General features: G+C 37.6%; 1 protein-coding gene across 1 annotated transcript in view; it reads left to right on the forward strand.

Annotated features, from left to right (window-relative positions):
- The window catches only part of TMEM135 (transmembrane protein 135), a 160,204-nt gene that overhangs the window by 91,836 nt on the left and 40,755 nt on the right, over nucleotides 1-27,613 (forward strand). Inside the window, exon 6 of the mRNA XM_063394454.1 lies at nucleotides 8,890-8,936. Coding sequence (XP_063250524.1) covers nucleotides 8,890-8,936 — 47 coding nt within the window. The remainder of the gene's footprint in view (nucleotides 1-8,889; nucleotides 8,937-27,613) is intronic.

The following is a 27,613-nucleotide window of genomic DNA, read 5'->3' on the forward strand; positions in this document are numbered from 1 at the left end:
GGATATTCAGTGGCTCTGTCACTGTATGTTGTAACTCTGTTTGCTGTGGCTAGAAGAATATGAAAAATGGGGAAAGAAACTTGACAAATGTTTTTTTGAGAAAACAAATGAAGAATACTGAAACACTTAGCTATAAGTATGTATGTGTGTGTATATATATATATATATATTATATATATATAATATATATATAATATATATATATATTATATATATATTATATATATATTATATATATTATATATATATTATATATATATTATATATATATTATATATATATTATATATATTATATATATATATTATATATAATATATATATACATACAGAATTTGTGAACTAGAAAATCAAGGGTAATTTTTTTTTTATTCATTGCTGTTCTTCTGGGACTGGCAGGTGCTCCCAGTCTTGGCTCAATTACTGTCTGCATTTGCCAATTGTAATCTTTTAATCGTGATCCAACAACAGTGCTTTAACAAGAATCTATATAATCTCTTGTTTAATAACACATACTAGTGTTTCTTTTGATCTTATCAGCCCAGGGATTGCTTCAGACTTGCTGTCAGAAAACATATCAGGAGCCTCTAACAGCTGAGTGTTGTAGGTGTAGCTGAACTGGCCCTGTGCCCAATAAGTGCCTGAGAAATTGTTTTCTGTATTTTCATAAAGCCTATCAATTTGAAGCAGCAGCAATATTGCTTCAAAAGTTGATTCAAAAGTTATTTAATTTCAGCTAGGAAAATAATCATTATGTGGATGACCTTGGGTATGACAAGAGATTTCGCCATTACTTTTGATGGCTTGTGAAGTTCTCCCCAGATATGCTCCATTTCAATTAGGAAGGAGATAAGGTGTTAAAAGGATTTAATTTGACAGGATCAGCTATAGGAAGAAGGTAAACCATTGTATCCCTTGAAATTACAGAGACATGAGATTCCATTTCAGGATTTCCGATTGGTTTATGTCTTCTGGGATTACTAGAAGTTTGAGCTTGGTGAAGGACAACCACCATTTTCTCTAAGCCCTTATGCTTTCATACAAAACCAAATAACCTGTTTTCAATGTAAAATATCTTTGTTTTAAAAACTTCATTAATGACATTCCCGTACAGGAACCGTGTGACTTCTTTAATAAGCAGTGGCAACACAGAGAATGGAATAGCTCATTTTTGCTGCTTGGTGGAATTCTTAGGAATTGAGGAGTGTTCCTATTAGAAAAATAAGAGATATTATAAAGAGATTTAAATGGAAATTAAAAAATAAAAAGTAAATCACAATTTCTGAATAGTGTGCAAAAGAGAAGAGATATTATATGACTTCACAGTAACTAGACAGTGCCAACCCAGCAGCTACAGACAGTAATTTTTGATGGTGGTGTCATGTGTTCTGTCACAGCTGTTGGATCGTGGACTGGGAGTCTCAGTTGTTCCAGATCTGTACGTGCTTGAAGAAAATCAGAGCACTTTGCTTTCCCCCTTGGCTCCTTCTTTCTCCCTGGAGGACTGAGAAATAAGGAACTTGTGGTTAAATGTAGAAGTTGTCTTTGAAAACACTCTGGCCTTGTCTGAGGCACTGTTTGGTGCTCTAAGGTGCCATCTGTAACACAGCACTGGCCTCAGAGAGAGGACCAAGGTACTCAGAATCAAAAAGCTGGAGGGTTGCAGTAGGGCTGGAGCTGCTGCAGGATTTGGGAGTATGTTTTCCTTTCAGTCTTCATTATATTTTCACTATAGCTTTAAAAAGTCGTTTGACAGATCTGAAGTATATATTTTATTCAATACTGAAATTTAAATAAGAATAACAGATTCAGAAACTTTTGCTAAAGTGTGTAGAAATGCATGTTTTAGTATTTATAATGCATTTGGTTTAGAGACATGCATCAGTAATACTGTTGTTATGAATGCTGATGCAGCAGGAGAGTATAAAATCATCCAGTTGGATACTGATCAATAGAGGCCAGTGAATCTCCCCACAAAGTGTATCAAGTGTACACAAACAAGTTTAATCACATTTCATTAATTAATCTTGGTAACCATAGAAGGAGCCATTTTACTAGTGTCAATTTGACAAGACTTCAGGTTCTAGCTGTTATTGTGTTTTTTCTACCAAATTATGGAATTGTTTTTATTCCTGCAAGCTGGTACTCCAGCCACATCCCTGTTTTCCCTTGAATAAGCCAAAAGCATTAAGATACTGACAGCTTTAATTTTATAGCGAGCAGTGTAACCAGGGCATTGAATTGCTTTTTGCGTCTGCCTCTCTTGGTGATGTTCACTAACTGGTGGGGTGTAGAGTTGTGCTCTGGAGAAGCTGCTGTACTTGCCCAAAAAGAACATCAGTCTAAGAAGTGGGGGCTGGGTGACCTCCCCAAGTGATTTTTACTTTCTCGGGACAGTGAATGGATAAGTGGACAGGATAGGTAGGACAGTGAATAGAGAGTTCTGCTTTCTGTGGAGCAGGAGACCTAGTTCAGCGCTCAGGAAAACCCAATGCCAAACCCATTGCTGATGTATTCTACTGTTAAGTGGCTGTATTGGCCTTCCTTGTGTCTAAGTGCTGTTCATGGCAGTGAACAGAGGTATAGCTGGTGCTTTTGGCACCTCCTGGGTTTTGGACTGAAGTTCTCCCTTTTAGTCCCATATAGGTGATGAAGTAACTGTTACATAGGAACTGCTGTCTCACCTAATGGTGACTAATTCCTTCAGGTAGTTATTTACTGTGGTAATTTCTTGCCTGAGGCATCAAATAATGTTAAAAATAGCTATTTATAATAGTAAGAGTTATCATCAGATCAGATTTTAAGAGGCTGAATGGAAAGTAATGTGGCTCCTGCTTTTATGTAAGTTCTTTTTGATGTCTTTGGTGTCTTTTGATATGACTTTTGGTATCTTTGTATAGTTACTCAGAACGACTGTGATTTCTATCCCTTTTAGCTACTAGAAAATTACAGAAAATTGCGTGCTTTTTAAATTAGCTATTTTTTTATTGGAAAAGATTAACCAATGTATTTCAGAAAGACAGTTCATTGATTAGGATGTTATATAATGTGCAAGTGGAGAGGAGATATTCCATACATATGTATTTCCTGGATCATGGAGTACAAGACCATTACATTGATGTGCATGGCTAGTTCCATTATTTAGATTTGTTTGGTTTTGGTTTTGTTAGAAGGGAGTTTGCTTAAGAGATAATCCTAGCGATAAGAACTGTAGAAAACATTCTAATAAGGGCAATAACACATCTTGAAATAAAATTTAGGAACCACAAGCAAGTGTAGCTTTGGGGGCTTACCACTAGTGATGCTTTGGTTTTTATTAGACTAATTAATATGTATGGAAAAAACCAGAATGGCTTTTGGGTGCAACAAATCATTCTTCATGTCTGAAGTAGGGGTAAACAAGAAAAATAGATTGTGTAGTCAAAAGTCCCACGGAGCATCTTGCGTGGTCCCTGATATAATAAAAGATAGTACAGCTACCGTGCTGCTATTCAACTGTGTGTATAAAGGTGAGAGGAGGTTATAACCTCTAGCAGCAGAGACAGCAGTAAACTCTTCTATGGATGAATGTCTTTATTTTAAGGAATAAAGAAATATGCAAAATAGTTGTGGTTTTCTGCATCATATATTTTAAGAGTAAAAATTTGTAACCAAGTGTACAAAGCTCCTAGTTATATGTATCCCAGTTATATATCTTGTAACTTTGGAAGAAATTGGCTCAAGTACTAATCACTGAAGGGGCTTATTTAAACTGAGTTTTTAGTTTTCCATGTTTTTTACCACTAAACCTTCCCTCAGACAGACTTTAGCTGGCAGTTCAGTTTTCTGTAGCACACAACCTCCAGGATTTAGGAGTAGTATTAACTTAGTTTTTATCAAGTGTAGCTGTAGGTTTCGCATACATTGCAAAGTGGTTGATCAGGACAGTGATGGTTTTCAGGATTTATGAATCCACTGAAAGTCAAGTGTTATGTGCCAGTGGCTGAAGCTGCCTTAGGTCTTCCGTGAGCTGGTAGTAGCACTATGCAGTGTTGAACTGTGGCTCCAACACTGCGTGCTTCTACCAGCTAATATCACTGATTTACCTCCTCCTGTCCTGATTAAATAGCTTATGAATACCTTCAGGGCTTTTCCTTTTAATTACAAGGTCGATGTCCTTTATCACAGGCTTCAGTTGTACTCTTTATTCTGGCTGTAGGGGAGAACCAGCAGCCTCCAGTCAGAGACCTTTTGCACCCCAGGAAATCTGACAATAATGGAAATGCTTAAAGAATATGGACATAACCTCAGGATTGAGTAATGTGTGGGAAAAGCCTGAATACACAAGACTCAAGTAGTTTTGATAGTTCTAGCATTGTTATTTTTCCTTTCTTTGTGCCAAGATTCTTATCTGGCCGTGAGGGCAGGTCATTTGTGAGCTGCTTCTGCTGGTGTTGCTGGGTCTGCTGCTGTCACCAGGGCAAGTGGTAACCACTTTGACCCAGAGCTTTAGGTTTTGTGTTCAGTGCTGGGTACTGCCAGATGTCACTTCCTGTTGCTGATTATATGAGGGCTAAACCTTCTTTAAAAAAAAATTGGCTTTGTCAGCCAACAGAGATCTGGGACAAAGTACCTCTTCAGTTTTGTCAGCAAATTTCCTTTTTTCTCTTTTTTTTTAAATTAAGGTTTAGCATAGTACAATGAAGTATAACGTAATCAATTAAACTAAAGTACTCACATATCAAATATGCTAATCTGTTCTGGAGAGTATGGATTTTTCCTTGTAACCTACAGACATCTCTTCATAGATGTTAAAATATTTAAGGCATTTAATTCTCATTAGCAACATGCAGGTTTTCTGCTTGTATCTGTTTCTTCAGCTGGAAAGTTTCAAGGTCTGTATGTTGCCAAATACATTGTGTTGGTCTTCCATTGTAAATTAAAAAGTAATGGACTCTGCAAGAAAAGTCCCAAGTGAGATTTCCTGGTCACTGGAATAGAAGTCTTAAATTCACTTAATATTTAGAATGATATTTCTGTAGGCCGTAGTATTTTTCCTATTTTTTTTTTTTTAGTATAGCTATTTTAAAAACTGAAGTAGGTATTGCATACTGTACTGAGGATATTACAAGAAAATCTTCAATGGGGAAAAAGTTAAAAAAGGCTTATTTTGAAAGTAGCTTAGATTTGGAGCACAGTAATAATTTTTCTTCTGTTTCTGGCTTATTTGTGCTATGTAAGGCAGTCTCTGTACTATCCATGTGAGGCTGTGAATTTCATGTAGAAGAGTCTTTAGCCACATGGCTTGCTGTCCTTCAGTTGCGTAAATATTGGAGAGACCATATCAAACATGCCCACAGCGTTTCTTGGATATGTTTGCCTCTTCTGATCTTAAGCATCTCTGATGAAGGAGATTCCACAATCTCACAGACAGCTTGTTCTGGTGTATCACGGCCCTGGAGAGAGCTCTTCCTATTATCTAACCAATGCTTTATTTGCTGTAGATTTAACTCTTCCTCCTTCTGTACTTGATGAGACAGATTTATCAGTGTATGATAATTACACGAAAATAGTTGTCATCTTCATCACGAACTACTTATTTTATAGTTTCAGCAGTTTTTCAGCAGTTGAGCCCTACAGGCCTTTTATTTCCATCATGATCATCTGGACTGCCTTGTTTTGTCTACACTTTTCTTTAATAATGGTGCTTCCAACGCTGATTTTGCTAGCATGAGGTTATTAGTGTAACATCTTACCTTTGGTTCTGAAAGAATCTAATATTTTACAATGCTTTCTGCAGCATTGCATTTTATGTTCCTGCTTACTTGTGACCTGTGGAATTTTTATACTTTTGTATACATACTCATTGTACTCTTGCCTACATAGTGGTTTCTTTTTTTATGTATGTGATTTCTCCTGCCAACTACTTCATATTAGTTTTAATTGAATTTCATCATGTTGACTTTGGGCAATTCAATCACTTTCCATCATTTAGATGATTATTGAAGAGGGAGGCAAAACCTCTTCAGTGACTTCACTTACAATGCCTTTTAGTTTGATAATGAACTGCTAGGTATGAGAGTTTTCTCCTGCAGTGTTTTTGAGCAGCCCTGTGCTTGATTAGCACACTTACTTGATTAACATAAGCAAGTGCGACCAAAGTGCGTTAAAATCAGGAAAAATTACACCTGTTCCGTCCCTTAAGTCATCTGCCAAAGAAGAAAATTCTAGTAATTTTAATTTACTTTGTTGTGTTGGTTGTTTTTTATCGTGTTATCTAGATGGTTATAAGCTGTCTGTGTCAAATAATATATTGCAGTATGGTTGTGGATGCTAGAAGTGGTCTGATTGACAGTCTAATATTCCCTGAAATTCTCATTCACAAAAGTTGGTATCAGTTCCTGCTTTTCCACCTGTCCAAGGTATTCCACATCTTATTTTTTTCAAGGAACATTTTTAAGTTCTGAACAACATCTGGAAATTAGAGTGGCTAATTAAGCAAGACCTCCAAGTATTTTTAGTTTCCAGATTTTGCTAAATGGAATATAGGTTGTAGACAAAATGATGAGGTGGGTTGAAAAGTGGCTGAACTGAACTGAACTGGCAGGTGTGGAGGGCTGTGGTCAGCAGCACAATGTTCAGCAGGACACTGGTCAGTGGGGCAGACCCCAGCAAGTCATCCTTGGGTCCACAGCGTTTTTATTAATGACCTGGAGGAGTGGACAAGAGGCTTTACCCTCAGCAGCTTTGCAGGTGATGCAAAACTGGGAGGAGCTATTGCTGCTCTAGATAGTTGTGCTGCCAGCCAGAGGGATCTCCACAGGCTGGAGAAATGGACCTCATGAGTTTCAACAACGGGATGAGTTGTGGCTCTGGTGAGGAATAGCCCCAGGCACCAGTATATCCTTGGGGACACTGGAAAGCAGCTTCTCGAAAAACAATAGGGGGTCCTGGTGGGCACCAAGCTGGACATGAGCCAGCAAAGAGTCATTCCAGCACAGGAGACCACTGCCAGCAGGCTGAACAAGTTGATCTTTCCCTTCTACTCAGTGCTGCTGAGACATGTCTGTAGCGTTGTGTCCAGTGCTGGGTTTCCCAAGCTGAGAAACCTGCAGTGCTTTAGCTTGGAATAGAAAGATCTCTGAGGGCATTTTAATGATACATATAAATACTTGTTAGATTATTACCAAACTTACTGAGGAAAAACAAAAAGATAAAAAAGGAATAAAAGAAAAAAGGGCAAGAAAAAGACTGTTCAGTGAAGTGAGTGTTTTTAGAATACAAAGGCATACTTGGGTTTTGTGTTGTTGCTCTGGTTTTTTGTTTATTTGTTTTTTGGTTTTGGGTTGGTTTGGTTTGTCAGCCCCTCCCCACCCCCCATCATCCAGAAAACTTTGCCATTTCTCACTTATTTCCCAATATTGTTGCTCAGGCTGTCAACCTGCCCTCTCCCTGTGTCTACAGAATAACCCCCAGATAACTGATGTTTGTTTGACTGATCAAATACATTTTGAACTTTGGAGGAATGGAGCAGATCTTTTTGACTAGAATTTGTGTTTAAAACCAAGTTTGCTTGTCTGCTTTTGCTGCTAGTTTGAAATGAAATATTCCATTACCGTCATGAAATACACCTTTTCCCTAATGATTTTGTAGAAAATGATTTCACATGTTCACATTTTTGATGCAGATTAATAAAGTATGATAGTACTGATGATGAAAAAGGAAAAAATGGATAGTTTACACAGCAGATGTTATAATGTCTTGTGTGACTTTGACACATAGGACAGATGTCTTAGCCACATGCCAGAGGACTTAGAAAAAGGAGATGGTGTCATTTGTAAGATTTTTTTCTCTGAAAGTCATTGTAAATATTTCCTATGAAAATTTTTGTCACACTTTCTGATCTGTTTTAACACGCAGCAGCCTCCTGTTCTACATGTTTATACTCTTCTAATTTGCACCTCTGTCACTTCGTCCATTTCTTCTCACATAAGATGTCTGTACCCTCTCATGATCAAAACTTCTTCAACCCCTGAAAACAGGTGCAAATATTTTCTGACAGGCTTGCAATATTTCTGTAAGGATTTTGCCTCCTAAATGATGGTATGAATATGGGCCAGTATATCAAGAACAAAACAGTATTTTCTCACTTGTGAACTGTACCTGGCAAAGATGGAATGAATTAAGGCAGGTTTTCTTCAGCATTTGTGAGTCCCCGTGCAGGTGATAAGGAGGGGGGTAACAGCTCTAAGCCCTTGCAGAGGATGGCAGGAGAAGTAGGACGTTCCCCTCTCAGTGCTGGAGAGCTGCTAAGTTTGCTCAACAACCCTTGTATGAGCACACTGATAATACAGAGCAAGATAGGATTGCTCCAAGTGAGTTTAGCACTAGGTAGACTACTAGAAAGGGTACTGTTAATTTGGAATAGAATTATCTACTCTCAAACTTGCTGGAAAGCAATTCAGCACAAGCAGCTGCCTATACAGATGTTTTAAACACCATGCCTTTTAAACTGGAACTAGCAATATGATATTTGAATAAATCAAAAAGCAAAGACTGGTAAAATACGATGTTTAAATTTCAGTTCTAATATTTTATTGTTTAAATTCTGTTGTTTTATAACTATTTTATTACTTGGTCTTTTATTACAGATACTTTTAAGTGGTGCCATTTGCTGTATCTGTTGTCCCATTACCCCAGTTGGGGTTTCAGTTTTTAAGCTTCTACAGGAATCATTCAAAGTCCACTAGAAACGAGACGATAATTTTTGGTGGACTCAGACAAGCTTTCATTCTGGCTCCTCAAGCATATAAATAAAGTGTAGCTTTTATAGTAAAAATTACAAAATCTTCATGATCCAGAACATGCAGTAGTAGTGTGTTATGTAATAACACTCTTTCTCCTTCTTGTAGGTCCTTTTGTTCTGCATCACAGCTGCTCTGTTCATGTTCTTCTTCAGGTATGTCTCTGGTGTTCATGTTGTAAAAATTGTTTTGAAGAGTGTTTCTTAGAGTTTACTTTTTTTTGTTATTCCTCTGTATATTCTTCACTCTAGCTGAATTGACTGGAGTGCTTCGGTGGCATCACTGGCATCACCCAGGGCTGGTAACATAATTGGGCTAAAAAGGGAAATGTTGAGTCTTCTGAAGAATGTACTGATTACTTAAGGAGTTTAGTTTCCTAAGTAAGACCCTGGAGACCTAACATAGTGTGAAAACAACTGAAATCTGCTTTTTGTGGCTCTTTTTAAGAGCTCATGGCAAGAAGATCACATTTTCTGTTCTTGTAAAAATAGAGAAGAACTGGAAAATCAAATTTTGTGGTCTTAAACAGTATCAAATATTTGACTTGTGTGCAGGTGTAACTACCCTCTTTCAATTTTAGAATAAACTTGTTTCACATGTTTTCAGAAGTTATGAATTGTATTCATGTTTTAAAACTTACAGTAGTGGGAGGTGGATGAGACACTCATTTTAATGACTTTTTTCTCTCTCAGGTTGCAATATATATGTATGTTTTTTATCTTATTTCCCTTTAAATACCAGACCTCTCAAATTTTCTTCATTCCATCTCAAATTGCAAAGTTGCTTTTTAGAGTAACCTTTGACTACAACGTTTTGACTTAGAATTTTCTGTGGTGTGCAGCCATCTATGGTTCTTCAAGCTGTATGATCTCCTGGTAAAAGCTGTATGATCCCCTGCAAAAATCTGGAAGCTGCAGCTTGTTTTTCATAATTCCATTACTTACGGATATTGGCCAAGAACAGTCTGTGAATAGAAGAGGGCTGTTAATTAAAGGGATTCGAAGAAGCATTCCTCCTTTCATCTATAACCTATTAAGAACCTTGCTTTGGCAGTCTTCTTGCTTTATTTTCTTCTACGTCCCTGAGTTAAGCCATAACAGCCTCAGAGATTTTGACTTGTAAGGTTGAGGTTAGACACCTGTCTGCATGAATGCTGGTCAAACAAACTCAGAGCTCTAAAATTCTGATCAAAGCCACAAATGTTGTATGATCTTGGAGGAAGCTGATTTTCTCCTATCTGTCTTTAGTAATGAAGCAGTGTTTCAGAGAGAACCTGCAGGTTAAATCACAGAATCCTAGAATAGTTTGGTCTAAAAGGGAGCTTCAAGGTCATCTAGTTCCAGCCCTCCTGCCATGAGCAGGGACATGTTCCACTAGGCTCAAAGCCCCATCCAGCCTGGCCTTGAACACTTCCAGAGATGAGACATCCACTTGCTTGTCAGGGAAACCATTCCAGTGACTCACAACCACACGGTACGTCACAGAAAAGAATTTCCTAATATCAAATCTAAGCCAACCCTCTTTCAGTTTGAGGCCAATATCTCATCCTATCACTATATGTCTTTGTAAAAGTCCTTCTCCAGCTTTCCTGTAGCCTCTTTAGAGGTGAGAACTGACACAGAAGAGTCTAGATGTATTTGATGATTTTTTCCCTGACCTGACACAGAAACACTAGCAGTTGAATGGGCTCCAAGCCACTTTCTCTTCTAAAATAGTGACTCCATGCCAAAGTTGATGGAATATCCTGTTGAGCAATCATCAACAACATTTAATTCCTTTTGTCTTTGTGTTTTAACAGCAGAATTAAAATAGAGGCTCAAGTTTAGTTTAATTATTGGGGAAAAAATCTATTTCTAAACACCAATGAATGTGCTAAGACAAATTTGTCAAAAATAATTACCACAGACTAGTTTCTGAGGTGGTTTTTTTTTGTTTTTTTTTTGTTTTTTTTTTTTTTTTTCTCAGTATAATGAGTAATTTGAGTAGGACTTCTTCACAGTGTGCTACTTTCCTAAAGAAACCAGGCCTAGAAGGGTCTGGATGAAAGCACATCTGGGTATGCACAGTCTGGTCAACTGCTCAGGGAGAAGAGACAGCAGAGAGGTCACTGAATCAGGCCTCAGAGTTGCCCATTTGTCTGGACTGGCTGTGACTGTGAGCTGGTTGCTGTCTGAATTGATATGTTGAATTAACCATTGAAGGCCTTCAGTAAGATTTTGAACACCCCTTGGAAAAACCCTGTGTGGAGTCCCAGGAAAGGCAATCAGCCTGTCTCTGTTGTCATGTAAAGCAGAAAGTAATTGGAAGAGTCATTAAATTACATTTCCTATTTAATGGCTCAAAAATCACTTCAGCCTTTTTCTTAATCATAAGTGAATCGAACTGACCAAATCACCTTCATACTTTTGGAATAAACACCTTACTCAAAGTCAGATCTATTTGGCTTGTAGAATATATTCTTGTTGACTATAAAACACTGTTTACTCTTAACAAACATTCACTGACCTGAAAAACAGAAAATTCTTTTTTGCATTGTACTTAACTTGTTCCCAGAGTTGGTTTTTGTCCTCTCCACCCAACTAAAGTGTCAACAAAGGTACTGAGAACAGTAGCAGTCATGGTCACCAAGATCATATAGAGTGTCTTTCATTATTAAAGATAAAATCCTAATATCTGTATGATGTAATTTAAAGCTTAAAACCTTTCTAAAAAGAGACTTAATATAAGTTTACCTCTATGCCATGAAAGTTTGACTGATGCTTAGGAGTCAAGTGTTGCACAGAATAAAAGCAAGATAGTAATTTATTTTCTTAGTTCATATTAACTGCCTTGTCTGAGGTTATCAGGTTCTCTGATCTTAAAAATTATTATTATCCCTAATAGGTAGCCCTGGTTGGCACTGCATTCCCAACAGCTCCAGATTTAACTAAATTTGGCTGCTGTTTCTGCTCCAGGTGGTTTTGAGCTGAATCATTTTCCTTGCACTGCTTGTACCGTGATGCACGGTAGCTGCATCGGACTGAGCCAGTGGTGCTGACTGGGAAAGCCTGGAGAGCAGAGATGCTCCACAGCATTCACATGGATTTTGGTCATTTCTGAATAACTGCATACCAGCATAACTTTAGGTGATCTTAGCTGAATCTAGGAGATTAAAAGTTATTTGAGTTGGAAAGTTAAAACTGTTTTCTTCATGGAAGAATTGAGGTATATTCTATATATCCCACAGCTTCCAGGGTAGCTTTCAGGTTGCCAGGTTAATAGCAGCCTGTAAGGTTGAGTTTGCTTAGTGTTGCTTCTGGAAAGCCGCTGCTGTGGTTGACAATTATCCATTAAAAGAGAAAAACACCAATATGGCACTTAATTGCAAATGATCATACCTCTCCCTTGAGGTGGATGTCTTCCTACCACTTCTACTGTTGCAGGAAGTACTGCTGTTACAGATGTATGAGTCTTGGTCTACAGAAGTATAGACATTGTTCTTCTTGATTTATTTGAATATTTCCTTTTCTACTATATTGATTGTCTTCAGTATCTCACTATAATCTCTGTTTGATTTTGTTTTCTAAACTAATTCTGTAATAAGGGTCTGTTGATGAGACAGGTGTTTCATACTAGGTGAAAACTTCACCAGGCAGCCTTCATATTTATCACTGGAGTTTTCCCCAAATTCTGTTGGACTGCTCAGACATTATTGCATCTGCTACAGGACAAGAAAAAGTAGGTGCTACATCTCAGGAGTGAAGAAGTGAAGTTACAGAATTGAAATGGTGGAAGGAAAAACCAGGAATAATTATTCCAGAATAGATAAAATGAGAGGAGAGTCAGAGTGAAAGGTAAATTCAGAAGAGCAACATACAAAGGAGGACAGTAGGAAAAAGGAAGGAGAGAATGACTGAAGAGGGAAGAAAAAAGGTCATCTCAGGAGACAGAAAAAAATAGAAGAATATACTAGGAAAAAAGCAGCCAAAATGCAGATGATAGGTTTACAAGCAACAGAGTTATATTTACAGACAGAGGAAGCATATTTTAGTGCAGTACTTTTTTATTTCTTCTCTTCCATCCTCATCTTGTGGTACTTTTCTTTTGACTTGGACCTCTGTGTTTTCTCAAAATGCTTCTGTTCCATTCCACTGGAAGTGACAAAATTAAGATGCATTACTCATTTGTGGATAGCTGTAGTATACACAGTATAGCAGAATCTGACATATGTATATTTAATTCACACATATTGGCAACCACATTTGAAACAGGATTGTTCCACTTCCACACATGTTTGCCTAAGAATCTTGGATACAAGAATGTGTCTGGGGAGAGGCATGTTCTCATATCTGTAGGATATTATCTGTAGGAATTAATTTTTAGATAATATTGAACTCCACTGGGTCTGAGTGTTCACCACTTACTCAAAAACCCCAGTACTTAATGGTGTCATCTGATGTCGTTGTGTCATCTGATGTGTTGTGAGTAGGACTTCTTCACAGTGTGCTACTTTCCTAAAGAAACCAGGTATAGACGAGTCTGGGTGGAAATACCTCTGGATATGCACAGTTTGGCCAACTCTAGTTCCCTTGAGGGAGAAGAGACAGCAGAGAGGTCACTTGATCAGTCCTCAGAGACCGTTCTTAAAGTGTCTTGTAATAAAAATACACTTCTCTTTAATGCTTCTATTTGTTTTTTAAATTGAGGTTTGTATGGAATTAAGTTTGTGGATAGAAAGGTTTTGATTATTTGATGGTTTCATGCAATCTTATTTCAGTTTGAATAATTCATAGTACTGTCCAGAGTCTGTCTTGTAGAGTAATTGGATAGAATGAAATGAAGAAGCAGGAGGGATCCTACAATGTTTAAAAAAAATAAATATTTGTAAAACACAAGTGAAATTGGTTTTTTTAGTAGCAGTTTCATTTCAATAATACACAAGGGATTTTTGGATGGATGATGCAATGGCTGTGCTTGAAGAAATCCACGTAATATAAAACTTGCAATCTCTGTACAATAAATGAACACCTACATAGAAATCCTATCCAGATAAACTTAGAAAATCCAGCAATTTGGGTGAATATGTGTTGGCAGACTACAGAACTGGTTGCTGTAGTAGTTAATCCTTAGACCATAGACTACCAGCTTATAATATGCACGTGTTAATTCATCTGCTCTGAACCTTAGAAAGCAAAGCTCCACCTACGAGCTGAAACCAGCTATTAAGGGAAGCTGAATGTTTCTGATGATTGATTGATCAAGAGTTGAGGATGAAGGCTGCCCTCTCTAGAGATAAATGCTAAAGTGTTATTTTCTGAGACGGTAATTTCAGACAATCTGAAGTTACTGCTGTGATTTCACGAAGCAAGACATGATATTTTTCATAACTCAGGATTTGCAGAGCTCACAACAGAAAGCTCTTGATCTCTTAATGCCATTTATATATTATGTGCTGATTAAAAATGGTAAGTGAAAAAAAAGCCTAAGAAATGCAGCTGCAATGTCATATATGCTACTAGAGTACTGAAACTTGTGTGAAGACACTGAAAACCTTTGAGAAAGGTCCTTTTGTTCACAGAGCCCTTTATGCTATCTCATTAAGGAAATTCTAGCCTCCCAAATTACAGCTATTTGCTCTTCTTTCTCTGTGAAACACATATCCTGTAATTTATTCAGCATTTTCGACATGATATTTCAAAGTGCCTTTATTTTCTTTTATAAATGTGTAGTACCAGTGCCATGTTAGTCTCTTGTTTAATCACCTAAACTGCCTTCTGTGCTGAAGCAAGTGCTTGAAAGATATTTTTGCCTTCTAATTCTACTTCCCTTCTACAGTAGAATCAGCAGGCTTAACAGTTGGAGTTGCTGTTATATGGATGTAATATGAAACAATCTTCCCCTTTCTTATAAAGATCATTTTGGAGCCTTTTCTATTTGCTGTAGAATTACAGAAGTGCATTAAAAGTCCTCTGCTGTTGAATTATTATGTAATAAATCAGAAGAAAAAAATAGATGAGGATTTTTTCCATGTTTATATGTTTTTTACTATCCTTATATAAACATCTCAAAGTTAGTGATTTAAAGCATTGTTTTGGTAAATGTCATGAAACTTGATTTCTGAGGTATTTTGGATGACCTGGTGAGTAGATGAAAACATTCAGGCTCCTAAGAAATGCTATAAATACCAGTTTGCTTTATTTAGTGTGAGCAAAAGTAGAACATGAATTGCAGGAGGGGGTTGGGGATGAGAAGATAACCTCCTGGGTTAACTCAGGCACTTCTGGCAGAGACCTGCTGCTGGACTTGCACAGACTGGGTTCAAATATAAATATGGGTAGAAGGTGAGATGATCCATGTTCTGTTTATCTACCAATAGAATAAAAAGTGAAAAAAAGTGAAAAAGGATTTTTTTTTCATGAAACATATTTTTTGTTCTCTTATAGTCTTTTAGCAGACTTCTACTGCATTTTAGTTTGTGGGGTTGTTGTTGTTGTTGTGGGGTTTGTTTGTTTTTTTTTTTTTTTTTTTCTTTGTCTCTTAAATCTTACTGTGCCCTATAGCTCTTTTGAGTTTGGTTTGCAGGGAAATTTAGTGGATTGCTGAGTTTTGTGCAGCTCTGGTCCAAACTCTGCTACTTTCACAGGAGAAGGAGACTGATTCTCCTCAGACTAATGCTGGACATACACATGTGGTTCAGAAATTATAAAGATGCATCTTAAGCATATTTTTATTATTACAAGAATTCAAGATTTTTAGATTTTCATACAGGTTAGAAGAATATCTGGACCTAGGGATTTCACCAAAAAAAAGTGTATTTAGGGTGGAAAATAGCAGTGTCCAGCAGCATTAAGGGGGGCATCATTAGTTGGTTTGTGAGCCTCTCCTGACACTCTTGCACTGTCATTGTTTGCAATGTCTGCTATACAATATCCATGAGCAAATTCCACTTTTGCAATTTCTGTGTTCTTACATTTGCAACTGCAAATCATTATTTTTTCACCTATTCATTTGGGTGGTACTGGAGGAAGAAGATAACAGTTGTATTCATAAAATTAGAAGAAATCCATTTTGATCCCCAACATAGCATTAAAGAGAACCTTAAAACAATTAGATCTTTGACATGTCTCTAGGGCCTGTTCCCAAGACTCATCTTCAGCTTTAGGCACCTATCTGATTTAAGTTAGGAAATAGGAGGGAAAATGGACAGATCGAAGGCAGTTCTCATCTTATGTAGGCTTAACTCATGTTGTGGAGCTTCTTCTCTCTTACTGATTATACAAGGGATTGTGCTCCAAACTTACTTGCATAGTTCTAGGTGGAGTACATCTAGGTTAACATTTTTCTTTAAAGGTACCTAGAGATCCTATTAAATTATTCTGAGGGATGGTAAGTGTTTAGAATTAATGAAATGCTGAGATACTATGATTTTAAGATTTTTTTCTAACATATTCTGCATACATGCCCATATTATCTTTCCATTTCTTGGCTTTGATATGAAAAAAAAATTACCTTGTGTTCTGTTAATAAAAGTAAAAAACCCCAAAAGGACATGTATATTGAAGTATTTGTTTAAGTATTGATTTTTATGGATTATTGCCAAAGTTTTTGGATGGAAATTACAGGAAAAAGACATCATAGAACAAACTGCTCTCCTGCTTGGAAAATATATGTGAAACATTTGAAAATATTCTTTTAAGTTCTAAACAGAATTATTGTAATTTTACAGTAATATAAAGTTCAAATCTTCAGTAAAGTCTGTGATCTCTTCAGATCCTTTTGAAGAGGAAAAAGGAAAAGTATTTATACCTTTTTTGTCCTAGATATACATCTTTGAAACTGGAAAGGTTTAAATTTGCCATTATTTATTTCTGTCTTTCAAAATGTACATGCCAATTTGGTAACAATATTTAAACTATTGCTTTAAAGTAGAGATTTGTCATCTCATGTTAATTTTATGAAGTTTTTCTCTAGTACCTTTTCTTGAGAAAGAATCTATTAACAATATATTTAGTTTAGGATGTAGCATTTAATATTCATGTTTGCCTTCCTTTGTGTTTATGACACTGAATTGTAACTAGAACAGACTTAGTCTTAAGATACCTGGAGTTATTGAACTGATTTCCTGAAAATACCCTGAGATAAAACTTCTGACATGTTGATGATGGTCATTGATTATGTGATGCCTGTTGCATTTACAGTTTCTCCCAAGGAAATGCATGCCACATCAACCTTTAATCCTTGTACTCGTTATTTTATGGTCTGCCGTGGTATGGCTGCCATGCCAAGCCAAGCAATGTCACCATGTCTGTGCCCACCCCCAGAAGAGGTGCAGAGTGCATGTCCATATACACCATAGGAAACTAAACCAAACCTGAGAGTCTATACTGCAAGATTTAGGTGTTCAAAGGGATAAGCATAAACATATTTACAGTATTTTAAACACTCCTGAGAGTAAGATCAAAGCAAAGCAACTGTTACCTGGTGCCGAGCTGTTCTCTCTGCCTCCCCCCGTCCCAGCCGCAGCTCTGCAGTCTCCTGAAAAGCAGGCGAGAGAGTAGGAAAGGTTAGCTGCAGTCACAGTGACAGTGTCACTATCAGCAGAGACAGGTGATTAGCATCGCTCTCCCAGAATTGTGATTGACTGGGAGCAGTGGTGGTGGGAGCCAAGGGGAGGGAAGGGACTGGGAGGAGGCTCTGTATGGGGCTATGTGCTGTGAGAAATGCTCCTCTTGAGTGCCTTTAAGAATACTTTTTTCTTTGGATCCTCTTGAGGATGACTGATGGATTATACTGTGTTTCAAAACTGGCTGTTTCCCCTTGACCTCTTATGAGATGCACTGCTTGACTGGAGAAGAAAAGAGAAACATGAGGAGGAGAGATGGAACAGTATCCACAGTGCAGGAGTAAGAGGCCAAGCAGGACAGGGTTTTGACCAGCTATGAACCAGCTGTAATTAAAGGAGTAGGAGAACATGGGTAGTTGCATTATTAGGGCTATAGTGCAGCTTTTTGTCTGGGTTTACCAAAGCTCTTCAGATAAAGTACTTATTTAAAAGCGTAGTGGATCATCCAAGTAACTAATTTGCAAGTCATCAGGTCATTTTTTTTCTTTTTTTGTTTCTGCCTCTTGATCTTACAGAGAAACAGTAGATGCTTTTGCAGCATGCTGTCTACAAGTCTTTTTTTAAATGCCTGAGCAATACCTAAATGTTATGTGTATCAAATGATAGCTCAGAATAAAGGTGGTCATTGTCCTTTTGGCTTTTTAAAAAAAAAGATGGATACTGCCTCCAATCCCTTGAACCACCTTTCCTGTTTTAGCAAGTCCCAAGACTGTTATTGCCAGTCCCAATACATACTATTTTTCTCTTAGTCTTTCAAGCTAATAGTGGATTGAAATGAGTAGGAAGGTATTTTATTGTTCTGTTATATCCTTGTCTTCAAACTGGCTCTGGTCTTGAAGGCATGAGCTGTGGTTAGATCAGGTCCAAATGAGGAGCATTAAATGTGTGGGCTGAGCTTGGGTTAGTTTTCATTTTCCCTATGTTAAATCATGCTGCTCCTGATTCCTGCAGTCTGCAAAAAGCTGAAGAGTAGGCTTTTTCAGCTGCTAGTGAGGGAAGAAAATTATGTTCTGTTTAGTTCCTGCCTTTCCTATCTTTTTTTGTGGTTGTAGTTTTTCATATTGAGATACACTGGTAAATCTGTTCAATGGTAATACACATGTCAAAAGCCAAGAAGATTCTTGAAAGCATCTTTAAAGCATGTGAGTTCTCTTTTGTTGCGCTTCACTGCTTTTAAAAAGAAACAAAACCCCTTCTACACTAAATTCAGAAATCTTGCTTAATTGCTTCCTGTGGATTAAGTAGTAAAAATGATTTTACAGCTATAAGGGAAGAAAGGAAAAAAAATTGATAAAAGCATCATGGTACACATGCCAATTTGCATGCTAGGAAATAAGTGAAATAGAGATTTTTAGTACTGTGCATACACTATTAAAAATGTAACTAAATAGCCTACAGAAATACTTAATTTCTTTAGGAGTTAAAATGGAATACAAGTTATTACAAATAGTTCATTGCATTTGCTAAATCAATAAGTTTACTCTTGTATAGAAAAATACAAACTTTTGAATGTAATGTGAAGAGATTAAATTTAATTTACCATGTTTAGTCACTTTTAGCCATATGGTACCTAGGTTCCTGGAATGTATTTTAACTTTTTCTTTCCAACAGTAAATCTTGTCCTTGTTTTAACAGATTGCTTTACATGTAGCTGGATCCAGTTGCACAGCCTCCTCAAGAGAGGAAATGCATTGCCTGCAGACAAGCAGTACAAGAATTATGGCTGTACAATAGGGAGTATTTTTCCACCATTATCACTTTTCAGTGGAGATTCTTTTTCAGATACGTAACAGTGACTCAATGAACCAGGAAAGTGTTTACCTGCAAGGTGATCTGGTGGTAACAGGAGAAGCTTTTGAGAGCTAAAATTTCAGGCGTCTCTGTCCAGAGCCATCCCCAATGGAAGAAAAAGAGGGTCTCCTCCCCTTCTTTAGGTTTTGTCAGTCAATCACAAAGGGCTTTTGTACTGCTAGCATATTGATGTGTCTGGGCTTTGGCTGTTTATCATCTTCCTGTCATCCTTAAATGCAAAATTAAAGAAAGGAAATAGCTTCTGGTTCTCAGGCTTTGAGAATAAACTGCTTGTGGCTGCTGGGGACCTCGACATCCCAGCTGCCTTGGAATGCCTTCTGTGGGGATGTGAGCGCTGGCACTCTCTCACATCACCCCTGTAGCTCCCAGGCACTGGCCAGAACAAGGCTGATATTACAAGTCAGATGATGAAAAAGCAATTGAGGTTCACAGATTCGATTTCTGTCTTTGATCCTGGCATTAAAGTACCAAGCTCTGTGAGTGGAAGAATAGTGCAGACAAGATTTCTGGTCGCTTTAATCCCACTGCTAAAAAGATCCATTCACAGAATATAGGGATTGGCTTGTATTTTTGCAGGATTTCAAAGCTGTTAGATGCATTTTATCTGACTATTTTGCCAACACTACAAGCAACTAGGCTTTTTTCTTCCTTATGTAAAATTATTTTTTTGTATGATTTTTCTTCTGTGTGTACTGTATGGTAAAGATTTGGCAGCTAATTGACTTACCCTTTCACATACATTTGAGGCACTTTACATTTTACATACGGAGTACTAAAGGAGATTTAAGTACCTGCCGAAGGGCAGAGACAAAATTTGTGTGCCTTCGAGCTACAGAGTTCCAGTCCAGTTCTTAAATCACAAGGCTATCTCTCCTGCATTCCTGTTACAGGACATAATTTAACTTCAAAAAGTGGGGCATGGTACAGAATTACTGCCAGAGAGTTAGGAAGGAAGTAGGATATAAACAACTATGTAGAACCATGGAAAGAGGCAAGAGACAAGGATATTGTGTAGGATAGTGTTGAATGCTTTGCAGCAGTCCAGGCAGGTGACATCACTCACTCTTACTTTACCCACCACCACTGTAACCCCATTGTGAAAGGCTATCAAATTTATCAGGCACAATTTACCTTCGTGAAGCCACGTTGGCTGTCAGCAATCACTGCCTTCTTTTCCATGCACCTTAGCATAGTTTTCTGGAGTATCTCCTCCATGATCTTGCCAGGCACAAAGGTAAGACTGGCTGGCCTGTGTTCCCTGGGTCTTCCTTTCTTTTGTTTATAAAAGTGGGAATTCTGTTTCCCCATTTCCAGTCACTGGGAGCTTCACTGACCTGCCAGATCTGCTCAGATAGGATGGAAAGTGGCTTAGCCACTTCATCTGTCAGTTCCCTCAGGATCTGTGGATGCATCTCCTCAGGTTCTATGGATTTGTGGACCTTCAGGTTCTAAAGTTGGTCTCAAACTTGATCTTTTCCTCTGTCAGAGGGCCCTTCCATCTCCCAGTCCCTGACTTTTCCTTGTGCAACTCAGGTAGTGTTGCTGGAGCACTTGATGGTGAAGACTAAGGCAAAAAGGTCAGAGTATCTCATTTTTCTCCAAATCCCTCATAACCATGTCTCCTATTTCCTTCTAGAGAGGGCCGACATTTTCGCTTGTTTTCTTTTTATCACCAGTGTACTTACAGAACCTTTTCTTGTTGCCCCTGGTGTCCCTGGCCAGATTTAAATCTTTCAGGGTTTTATCTTTCCTAACTTCATCCCTGGCTGCTCAAGCAATCTCTCTGCATTTCTTCCAGGCTACCTGTTCTTGCTGCCATCCTCTGTAGGCTATTTTTTTTGTTTGTTTGTTTGAGTTTGCCTAGGAGCACCTTGCTCATCCATGCAGGCCTCCAGGCACTTTTGCTGAGCTTCCTCTTTGGGATGCATCACTCCTGAACTTGAAGGTTATGATCCTTGAGTATCAACCAAGTTTCTTGAGCCCTTCTCTCCAGGGCTTTATCCCATGGTATTATACCAAACAGATCCCTGAAGAGGCCAATGTCTGCTCTCCTGAAGGGTATTGAGCTTGCTGTGTGTCCTCTTTGCTGCCATAACTATCTTGAACCCCACTACTTCATGGTCACAGCAGCCCAGGCTGCCCTTGAGCTTCACATTCCCCACCAGCCCTGTCTTGGTGAGAACAGTGCAGCATAGCTCCTGTCCTCGTTGGCTCCTTTATCACTTGGAGAAGGAAGTTCTCATCAACACATTCTGTACTCCTTATTCCTCTTGTTTTCTTTGCTGTCCCAGCTCCTTGGCTTCATTTCTTTTGCCATTTGTTGCCTGTCAGTTCTTCCTGGTTTTACTGCTGCTGCTCTCTTAAAAATAGTTACCTAGTTTTGCTGAGCTGAGAGTCTGTGTAGTTGCTTGTTCAAATTAGAAAAGAAAAATATTCTCTTGACAATTAAAGAGAGATCCCTTTGAGGAACAGCTAGGAAAAATTTAAAAACATTTTATGTATTAAAAAAATTCACCAATGAAAGAAGAGTCACACCAAGAAATGGATTATAATTCTTAGAATCTGGATTTAGAGTTCAGAAATCCCTGCCTGTCATTTGGATGTTACCTGTGCCTGTTTGATTGCTACAGTCCTTTGTGGCGAGACTGAGCAATTGCAGATACCAGCGTGGTCATGAAATACAAGTCCTGAACTGGTAACTCACACTCATCACATGTTTCTGATTTGATAGCAGACAGGGCAGAAAATCTCCGTTTCATGAAAAGCAGAAGGCAGTTACCTTACATTAGAGTCTACATGTCTTGGTATGTATTTTTAAAATAAATAGTCTGTCTGTTTATGTAAGAGTTGCACACGATCAAATATTTTACATGTAAGTACTGTGCAAGTTGAATATATATTTGTAGTACAAAGACTGCAGTCCCAAGAATGGCTTTTAGCATATGACATTTGTATTTCGTTTTAGAAAAAGGCATATTTTTAACTACAGGCATTGGAAATACTTGAAATTCTGTTCCTGTGAGCTAATTGCTGACTAGAATAGGAAAATAAGAGCTACTTTGTGGTTAGATGCTTGTGGTCTTTCTTTTGGCTTTTGGCCCTTAGATAAAATGTCAGAGAAAGCACAGTAATGGATAATGGCATCTATCAGTGTACCCTGGACATAATTTGAAGCCTGTCAAATTTCTGCTACTTTATAAACATTGATTTACATAGCTCTTCTTCATTCTACCATATGCTTATTTGGTTGGAAGAGTATAAATTATGTCGTAGATGATTTTCACAGACATGCTTCAGTTCATAAAGTCTCAATTTCACAGAAAAAGAAACTGCTGTGAAAAAAACCAGTTTCTTCTGTGAAACTGAGACTTTATGGGCCATTTCAAATACTCTAAAGAACGAGACATTCTTTATTCTCTTTCATATGTTTGATACATTGACTAGAAACCGTACTGAGGAAAGGTTTCTAGTCTTACATTTTTTGCCTAAATAAACCTTACCATGAACTAACCAGATCTGATTAATATAATAATAAACTCTAATCCAGATTCTGACACTGCTCTTACATTTATACCAAACCATGGTTCTCATCAGCAGGTGAAACTGTGGTTCATTTTAATCGACTTGTAAAAAAGCCTTGGATTTCCCTTATGGTGCGAGTCAGATAATTGTATCAGTAGATAGTAAGTAAGGAAAACCCTAAAAAAATTAAATTAGAACAGTCATATTTGAATATTTGCTCAAAGGAGTAAGTTTAGTGCACTTTAGATTTAAGTAGTTTTTGTAAAGTAGGTAGGATACCTTAGGTGTTTTAAATAGTAATTTTCTGATATGTCAGAGGTTTTTGTTCCTGTAAATTTGAATGAAAACATATTTAATTTTTTTCAGTGAGACATTACAGTGTTTAGCCCAGGATCATGCAAATGTCAAAAATTCTGACGTGATTCCTCACATAGGCTCTTTGAAGACAGTTAGAAGAAACAAGGAGGTGAATAGCAGTGTGCACAGTTATTGATGAAGAATGAATTGTGTCAAGTCAAACTGGCTTCCCTCTGTGAAGATTAGAAGCTTCGTTGATTCAGAAGTAATAGAGGATATCATATATCTTCAGTAAATCTTTAGACAGACTCTCATGTGACATTCTCACAGGAAAGGCCAGAAAGTACACTGTAGAAAAAATCCCTCCTACTTAAAACTGGCTGAAAAACTTGAGTACTGAATTTACTATCAAGAGTGGAAGGGATAATTTGTTCCATGCACAGATTTAATATCAAGTTCTAAGTATTCATCCTGATCGTTATTAAAGTTGTTGAACAATGAGACCAAACCTGTCTTCCCAGATGTCTGGCTTTTCCCACAGGTTTAATGAATATGTCATTCAGAGCAATTTGGCAAATTGGAAAATACTCCCAAAATATACAAGGCAACTTGATAGAAAGCTCTGCACTTTAGAAGAAAGAATCAGCTGTACAGATGGGGAATTTGGAACCTCTTTGTGGGTCACAGCTTTTCACAGCAGTGTGTAGGAATTGACGGCAGCCTGAACACGAGTCAAAGTACCGCGATGTGGGAACAGCAGTTGTATTTGGGTGTGTGTGGCTGGCTGGGCACTGCAGAGAGCTGTGGTCAGTGGCTCTGTGTCCAGGTGGAGGCCGGTGATGAGCGGTGTCTCTCACGGCTCTCTCTTGGGACACAGCTCTTTCAGTGCTCTTCATCAATGACGTAGACAGTGAGACGAGTGCACTTCCATACACCTGGGAGTGTTCCAGGCCAGGCTGGATGGGACTTGGAGTAACCTGGTCTAATTGAAGAGTCCTTCCTATGTCAGTGAGGTTGGAACTAGAGGATCATTGAAGTCCCTTCCAGCCCAAACCATTCTCTGTTTCTGTGATGATATAAATAAGAGTACAGCATACAAAGCATGTAAAGTTGCCACTGATCTCCCCTTAGTGTCAATCATGTCAGCTGCAGTAACAAAATTCATCTATACATGGACACATTGTGCAGAGCCAGAGCACAATGGGAGTTATCAGATATTTATATACCACATTGTTTGAGGAACTTGAAATGTTTTGTTTACTCTAGAAAGAGGCTAAGCTGATAATAGTCTCTCATGTGTGCAGTACTTCTGTAATGAAGGCAAGAATAAAGAACTCTCTTTTGGGCAAAAAGCAAAATAAATAATAGTCTAAAACTGCAGGGTCTAGACATGGGTTAGAAATAACTATATTTGTTACTTTCTGATATTAATACTCACCAAATAATGAAGGATGGTTTGATGACCAGGGTTGTCATGAAGGGTAGAGCTGCAGTCCTTGTTTTTGATGAAGAAATGACTATTTGAAATTTCTTCTGTAATTTTATGTGATTATTCTATATAACTTTTTGTCTAAATTCAAGTGTGATTATGACTTTCTCTGTGAGTGCATCTTGATTCTAAGCACAGGAGAACTCAAGAGGGCTGGCATTTGTACATGGAGGCTAAATGGCTGGTGTCGAACTAACATGGAAATTTTGATGTTTGGATTTTAAAAAAATAATGATTTTTGTTCCCTGCAGGAACTGTTCCTGCATAAGGTGTGAACCATTATTCCTAAAAGGGAATCTATTTGAAAGACTACATTTTGTGTCGCCTAGGTGCCAAAAAACAGTAGATTGTATTTAGTGTAGAATTTCTTAGGAAGGGCTACTGGCAAAATAAATATTTCACTGAAGCAACAAAGATCAGCTGTAGAGAGGAAGATGATGTGTTGAGGAGTGCCTGGAACACCTTTGTGACTTCATGCAGTGTAAAGATGGGTGTAGCTGTCATAGGCTGGGTCTCATACACACTTGTATGCGTTTCTTCCAGGAGTGCAAGGTCTCCTGAAGAAAGAAGGGAAAGATACATGATTGTAGCACAGATCTTTATTTAGCAGCTGCTCTAGAAGGCTTTTGAAATCTTGAAATCTCATCAGTTCTACCATGGAAATATCAAGGAGCTTAAGGTTTTTCCAATTGTTCATTTCCTGGTTTAGAATATCTTTTCTCTCTATTGCTCCATGAAGAATTAACTAAAGAGATAACTGCCTATAGTGCATGAGGAAAACTGAAGTCATAAAATGCTTGAAACCAGAATGTATAAATGGAATAAGTGGAAAAGCTTCTTTCTGGAATTCTGCTTTGAGTTCATTCTTCTAATTTTGTAAGGATCAGTTGATAAGACAAGAAAGTGATTTGATTTGTCCCTTTTGAAAAGTTAAGTGTTAGACCCAGCTAAAAGGTGTTAGGTTTTCAGCATGTGTCACCTTCCAAAGCTGACTTAATGAAATTGGAATTTACTTATCCTCTGTTGTCACTCTATAATAAAGACTGACAAGTTACTGATAATTTTTTGCTAATACACCTCTTCTCACAGGGACAAGCAAAGGGTAAGCCTTATGCTGAAAACAAAGCTCTCAAATAGTTTAAGAGGTTTGGAGCTTTATTTGTGGCTTCTGATAAGAATGTGAATGTTTTCACTGCACTGAGTGTGCTATGAGTAGGTGACAGGGCAGTGTCAGTTTGAGTTATATCAGCACAACTCACCCAAGCAATTCTAGCCTAAAGAGTCATATTAGAAATACAATGTAAATCATATTGATTAAAATGTAAAACCATTGACTGCTCTAGACCACTATTAAAATGCTTTGTTTTGTGTTATAAAGTGCTTGAGTGTGTTTTAAGAAGTGATGAATATAACAGGAAAGTGCAGGAATCAATTATTTGGGTTTCTTAACCTATATCCATGCTTTTCTCTTTGGCAGTATAAGAAACATTTGCTTGCATTATATGTTTGATAAGCTGAAATTGAAGATGTGATCATATACAGTAGGTTCACTATTAATCTGCTCTCAGTTGTCTTTGGGAAGCACAGAGTGACTTACCCAGGAGTTATTCTTGTGGTTTACCAAAGCAATCTGGTGATTCTTTGTTGCACTCTGCCTCTCAGCATGCCCTTATTTCAGACACATTTGATTCACAGATAGCTACTATTACTTTTAAAAATATAAAAGACTAATTTTATGCATAATTCCTTGCATATCCCTCTTGAAAGTGCCCTTGCAATCAGGTAGCATAGCAGCAATTAATAGAATGTTGAGCATGCCACCTGGTACTTAGAATTGTTGATAACACTGTGACTGATATGCACATTTGCACTCACATGTGTCCATTGACAAGCCGTTATCTAGGTTTCAATGAGAGGCATTAAAGAAAAATGCAGCATTTCTCAGGAAAGAGAAAATTAATATAAAGCAAATTTTATTTGAGTAGTCTTAGTCTCATTAAATAATGTGGTCAAAGGTGGAAATGCCTGCACTTTCAGTTCCATTTCAGTTCTAATTTTAAGTAAGTCCTCTGGCATTGGATCTGCAAATGCATTTTAAGGCTTTAATTTATACTGCTATCTTAATATGAAATAAACAAGACTTTGGAAAACAATCAAAGCTATAATGGTATGTTTTAGGATCTAGGAACTATTTGGTTGACTGTCTTCCACTTAATTAAATTTAAAATGTGCATTTCTGTTATTTGCCCTCTAATTGGTACCACTCTATTCCTCCTTGTAAAGTACAACTTTAGCTTGAACTATTCTTTGACTTTGAGCAAACAATAGATACTATACTATATTTTGTGTATATGTATGTATATATATTCAGAAGCCCTCTATTACTTGAAATAGCTTAAGATCCCCTGTTAGGGAAGATCTGGTGCTTTAAATTGTCAGAGCACCAAGATGAGATTTGAAATCAAGTTCAAGATCTTGTTTTTTCCAGTCTTTTTTTTCTCTGTTTTATAGATTACACATAAAGAAGTAATCTATTTGGAGGGGCTTTCCTTTTCAGGAAACTGGAAATGTTTAACCCTTAAGTGTGTCCAGGATATCCTAACCTATGCCCATTAGACCAATCCTGGAGGTTTCCTTTCTCCAAATGAGATGGTCTGCTAGGCTTGTGATTTTTTCTGTCATTTTATCTTACTTGCAAAAGCAGAGAATGAAGGAAAAACCCACACACCCTTCAGCATTTCAGAAGGTATCTGATAGTGTAGAGATAAAATCAGTTCAGGTCTGAAGGGCTTTAAGGTGTGTGCCATGTAGGATAAAATCTCACTTCCTCGGGTGCTCCTTGGCATCTTGGCATACTGTGTGCCACTAGACTGCTGGTAAACCTCAGGGTGCTATTTACACGTTGCTCTTACTCTGCCACCATGTTGAGTGAGCTTTTGGAGAATTACCCTTTCGGTAGCCATCTGCTTGGTAAGAGCTTTTTTTTTTTTTTTTTTTTTTTTTTTTTTTTTTTTTTCCCCACTTAGCTGGAAATGATTACCTGGCATATTTGATGTTCATCTCAAGAACCCAACACCTTCCCTGTTCTGCTTAGCATCCCTTCTCCTGTG

Source organism: Prinia subflava, chromosome 3 (genome assembly GCF_021018805.1).
Source record: "Prinia subflava isolate CZ2003 ecotype Zambia chromosome 3, Cam_Psub_1.2, whole genome shotgun sequence".
In the NCBI taxonomy this organism is placed as follows: domain Eukaryota; kingdom Metazoa; phylum Chordata; class Aves; order Passeriformes; family Cisticolidae; genus Prinia; species Prinia subflava.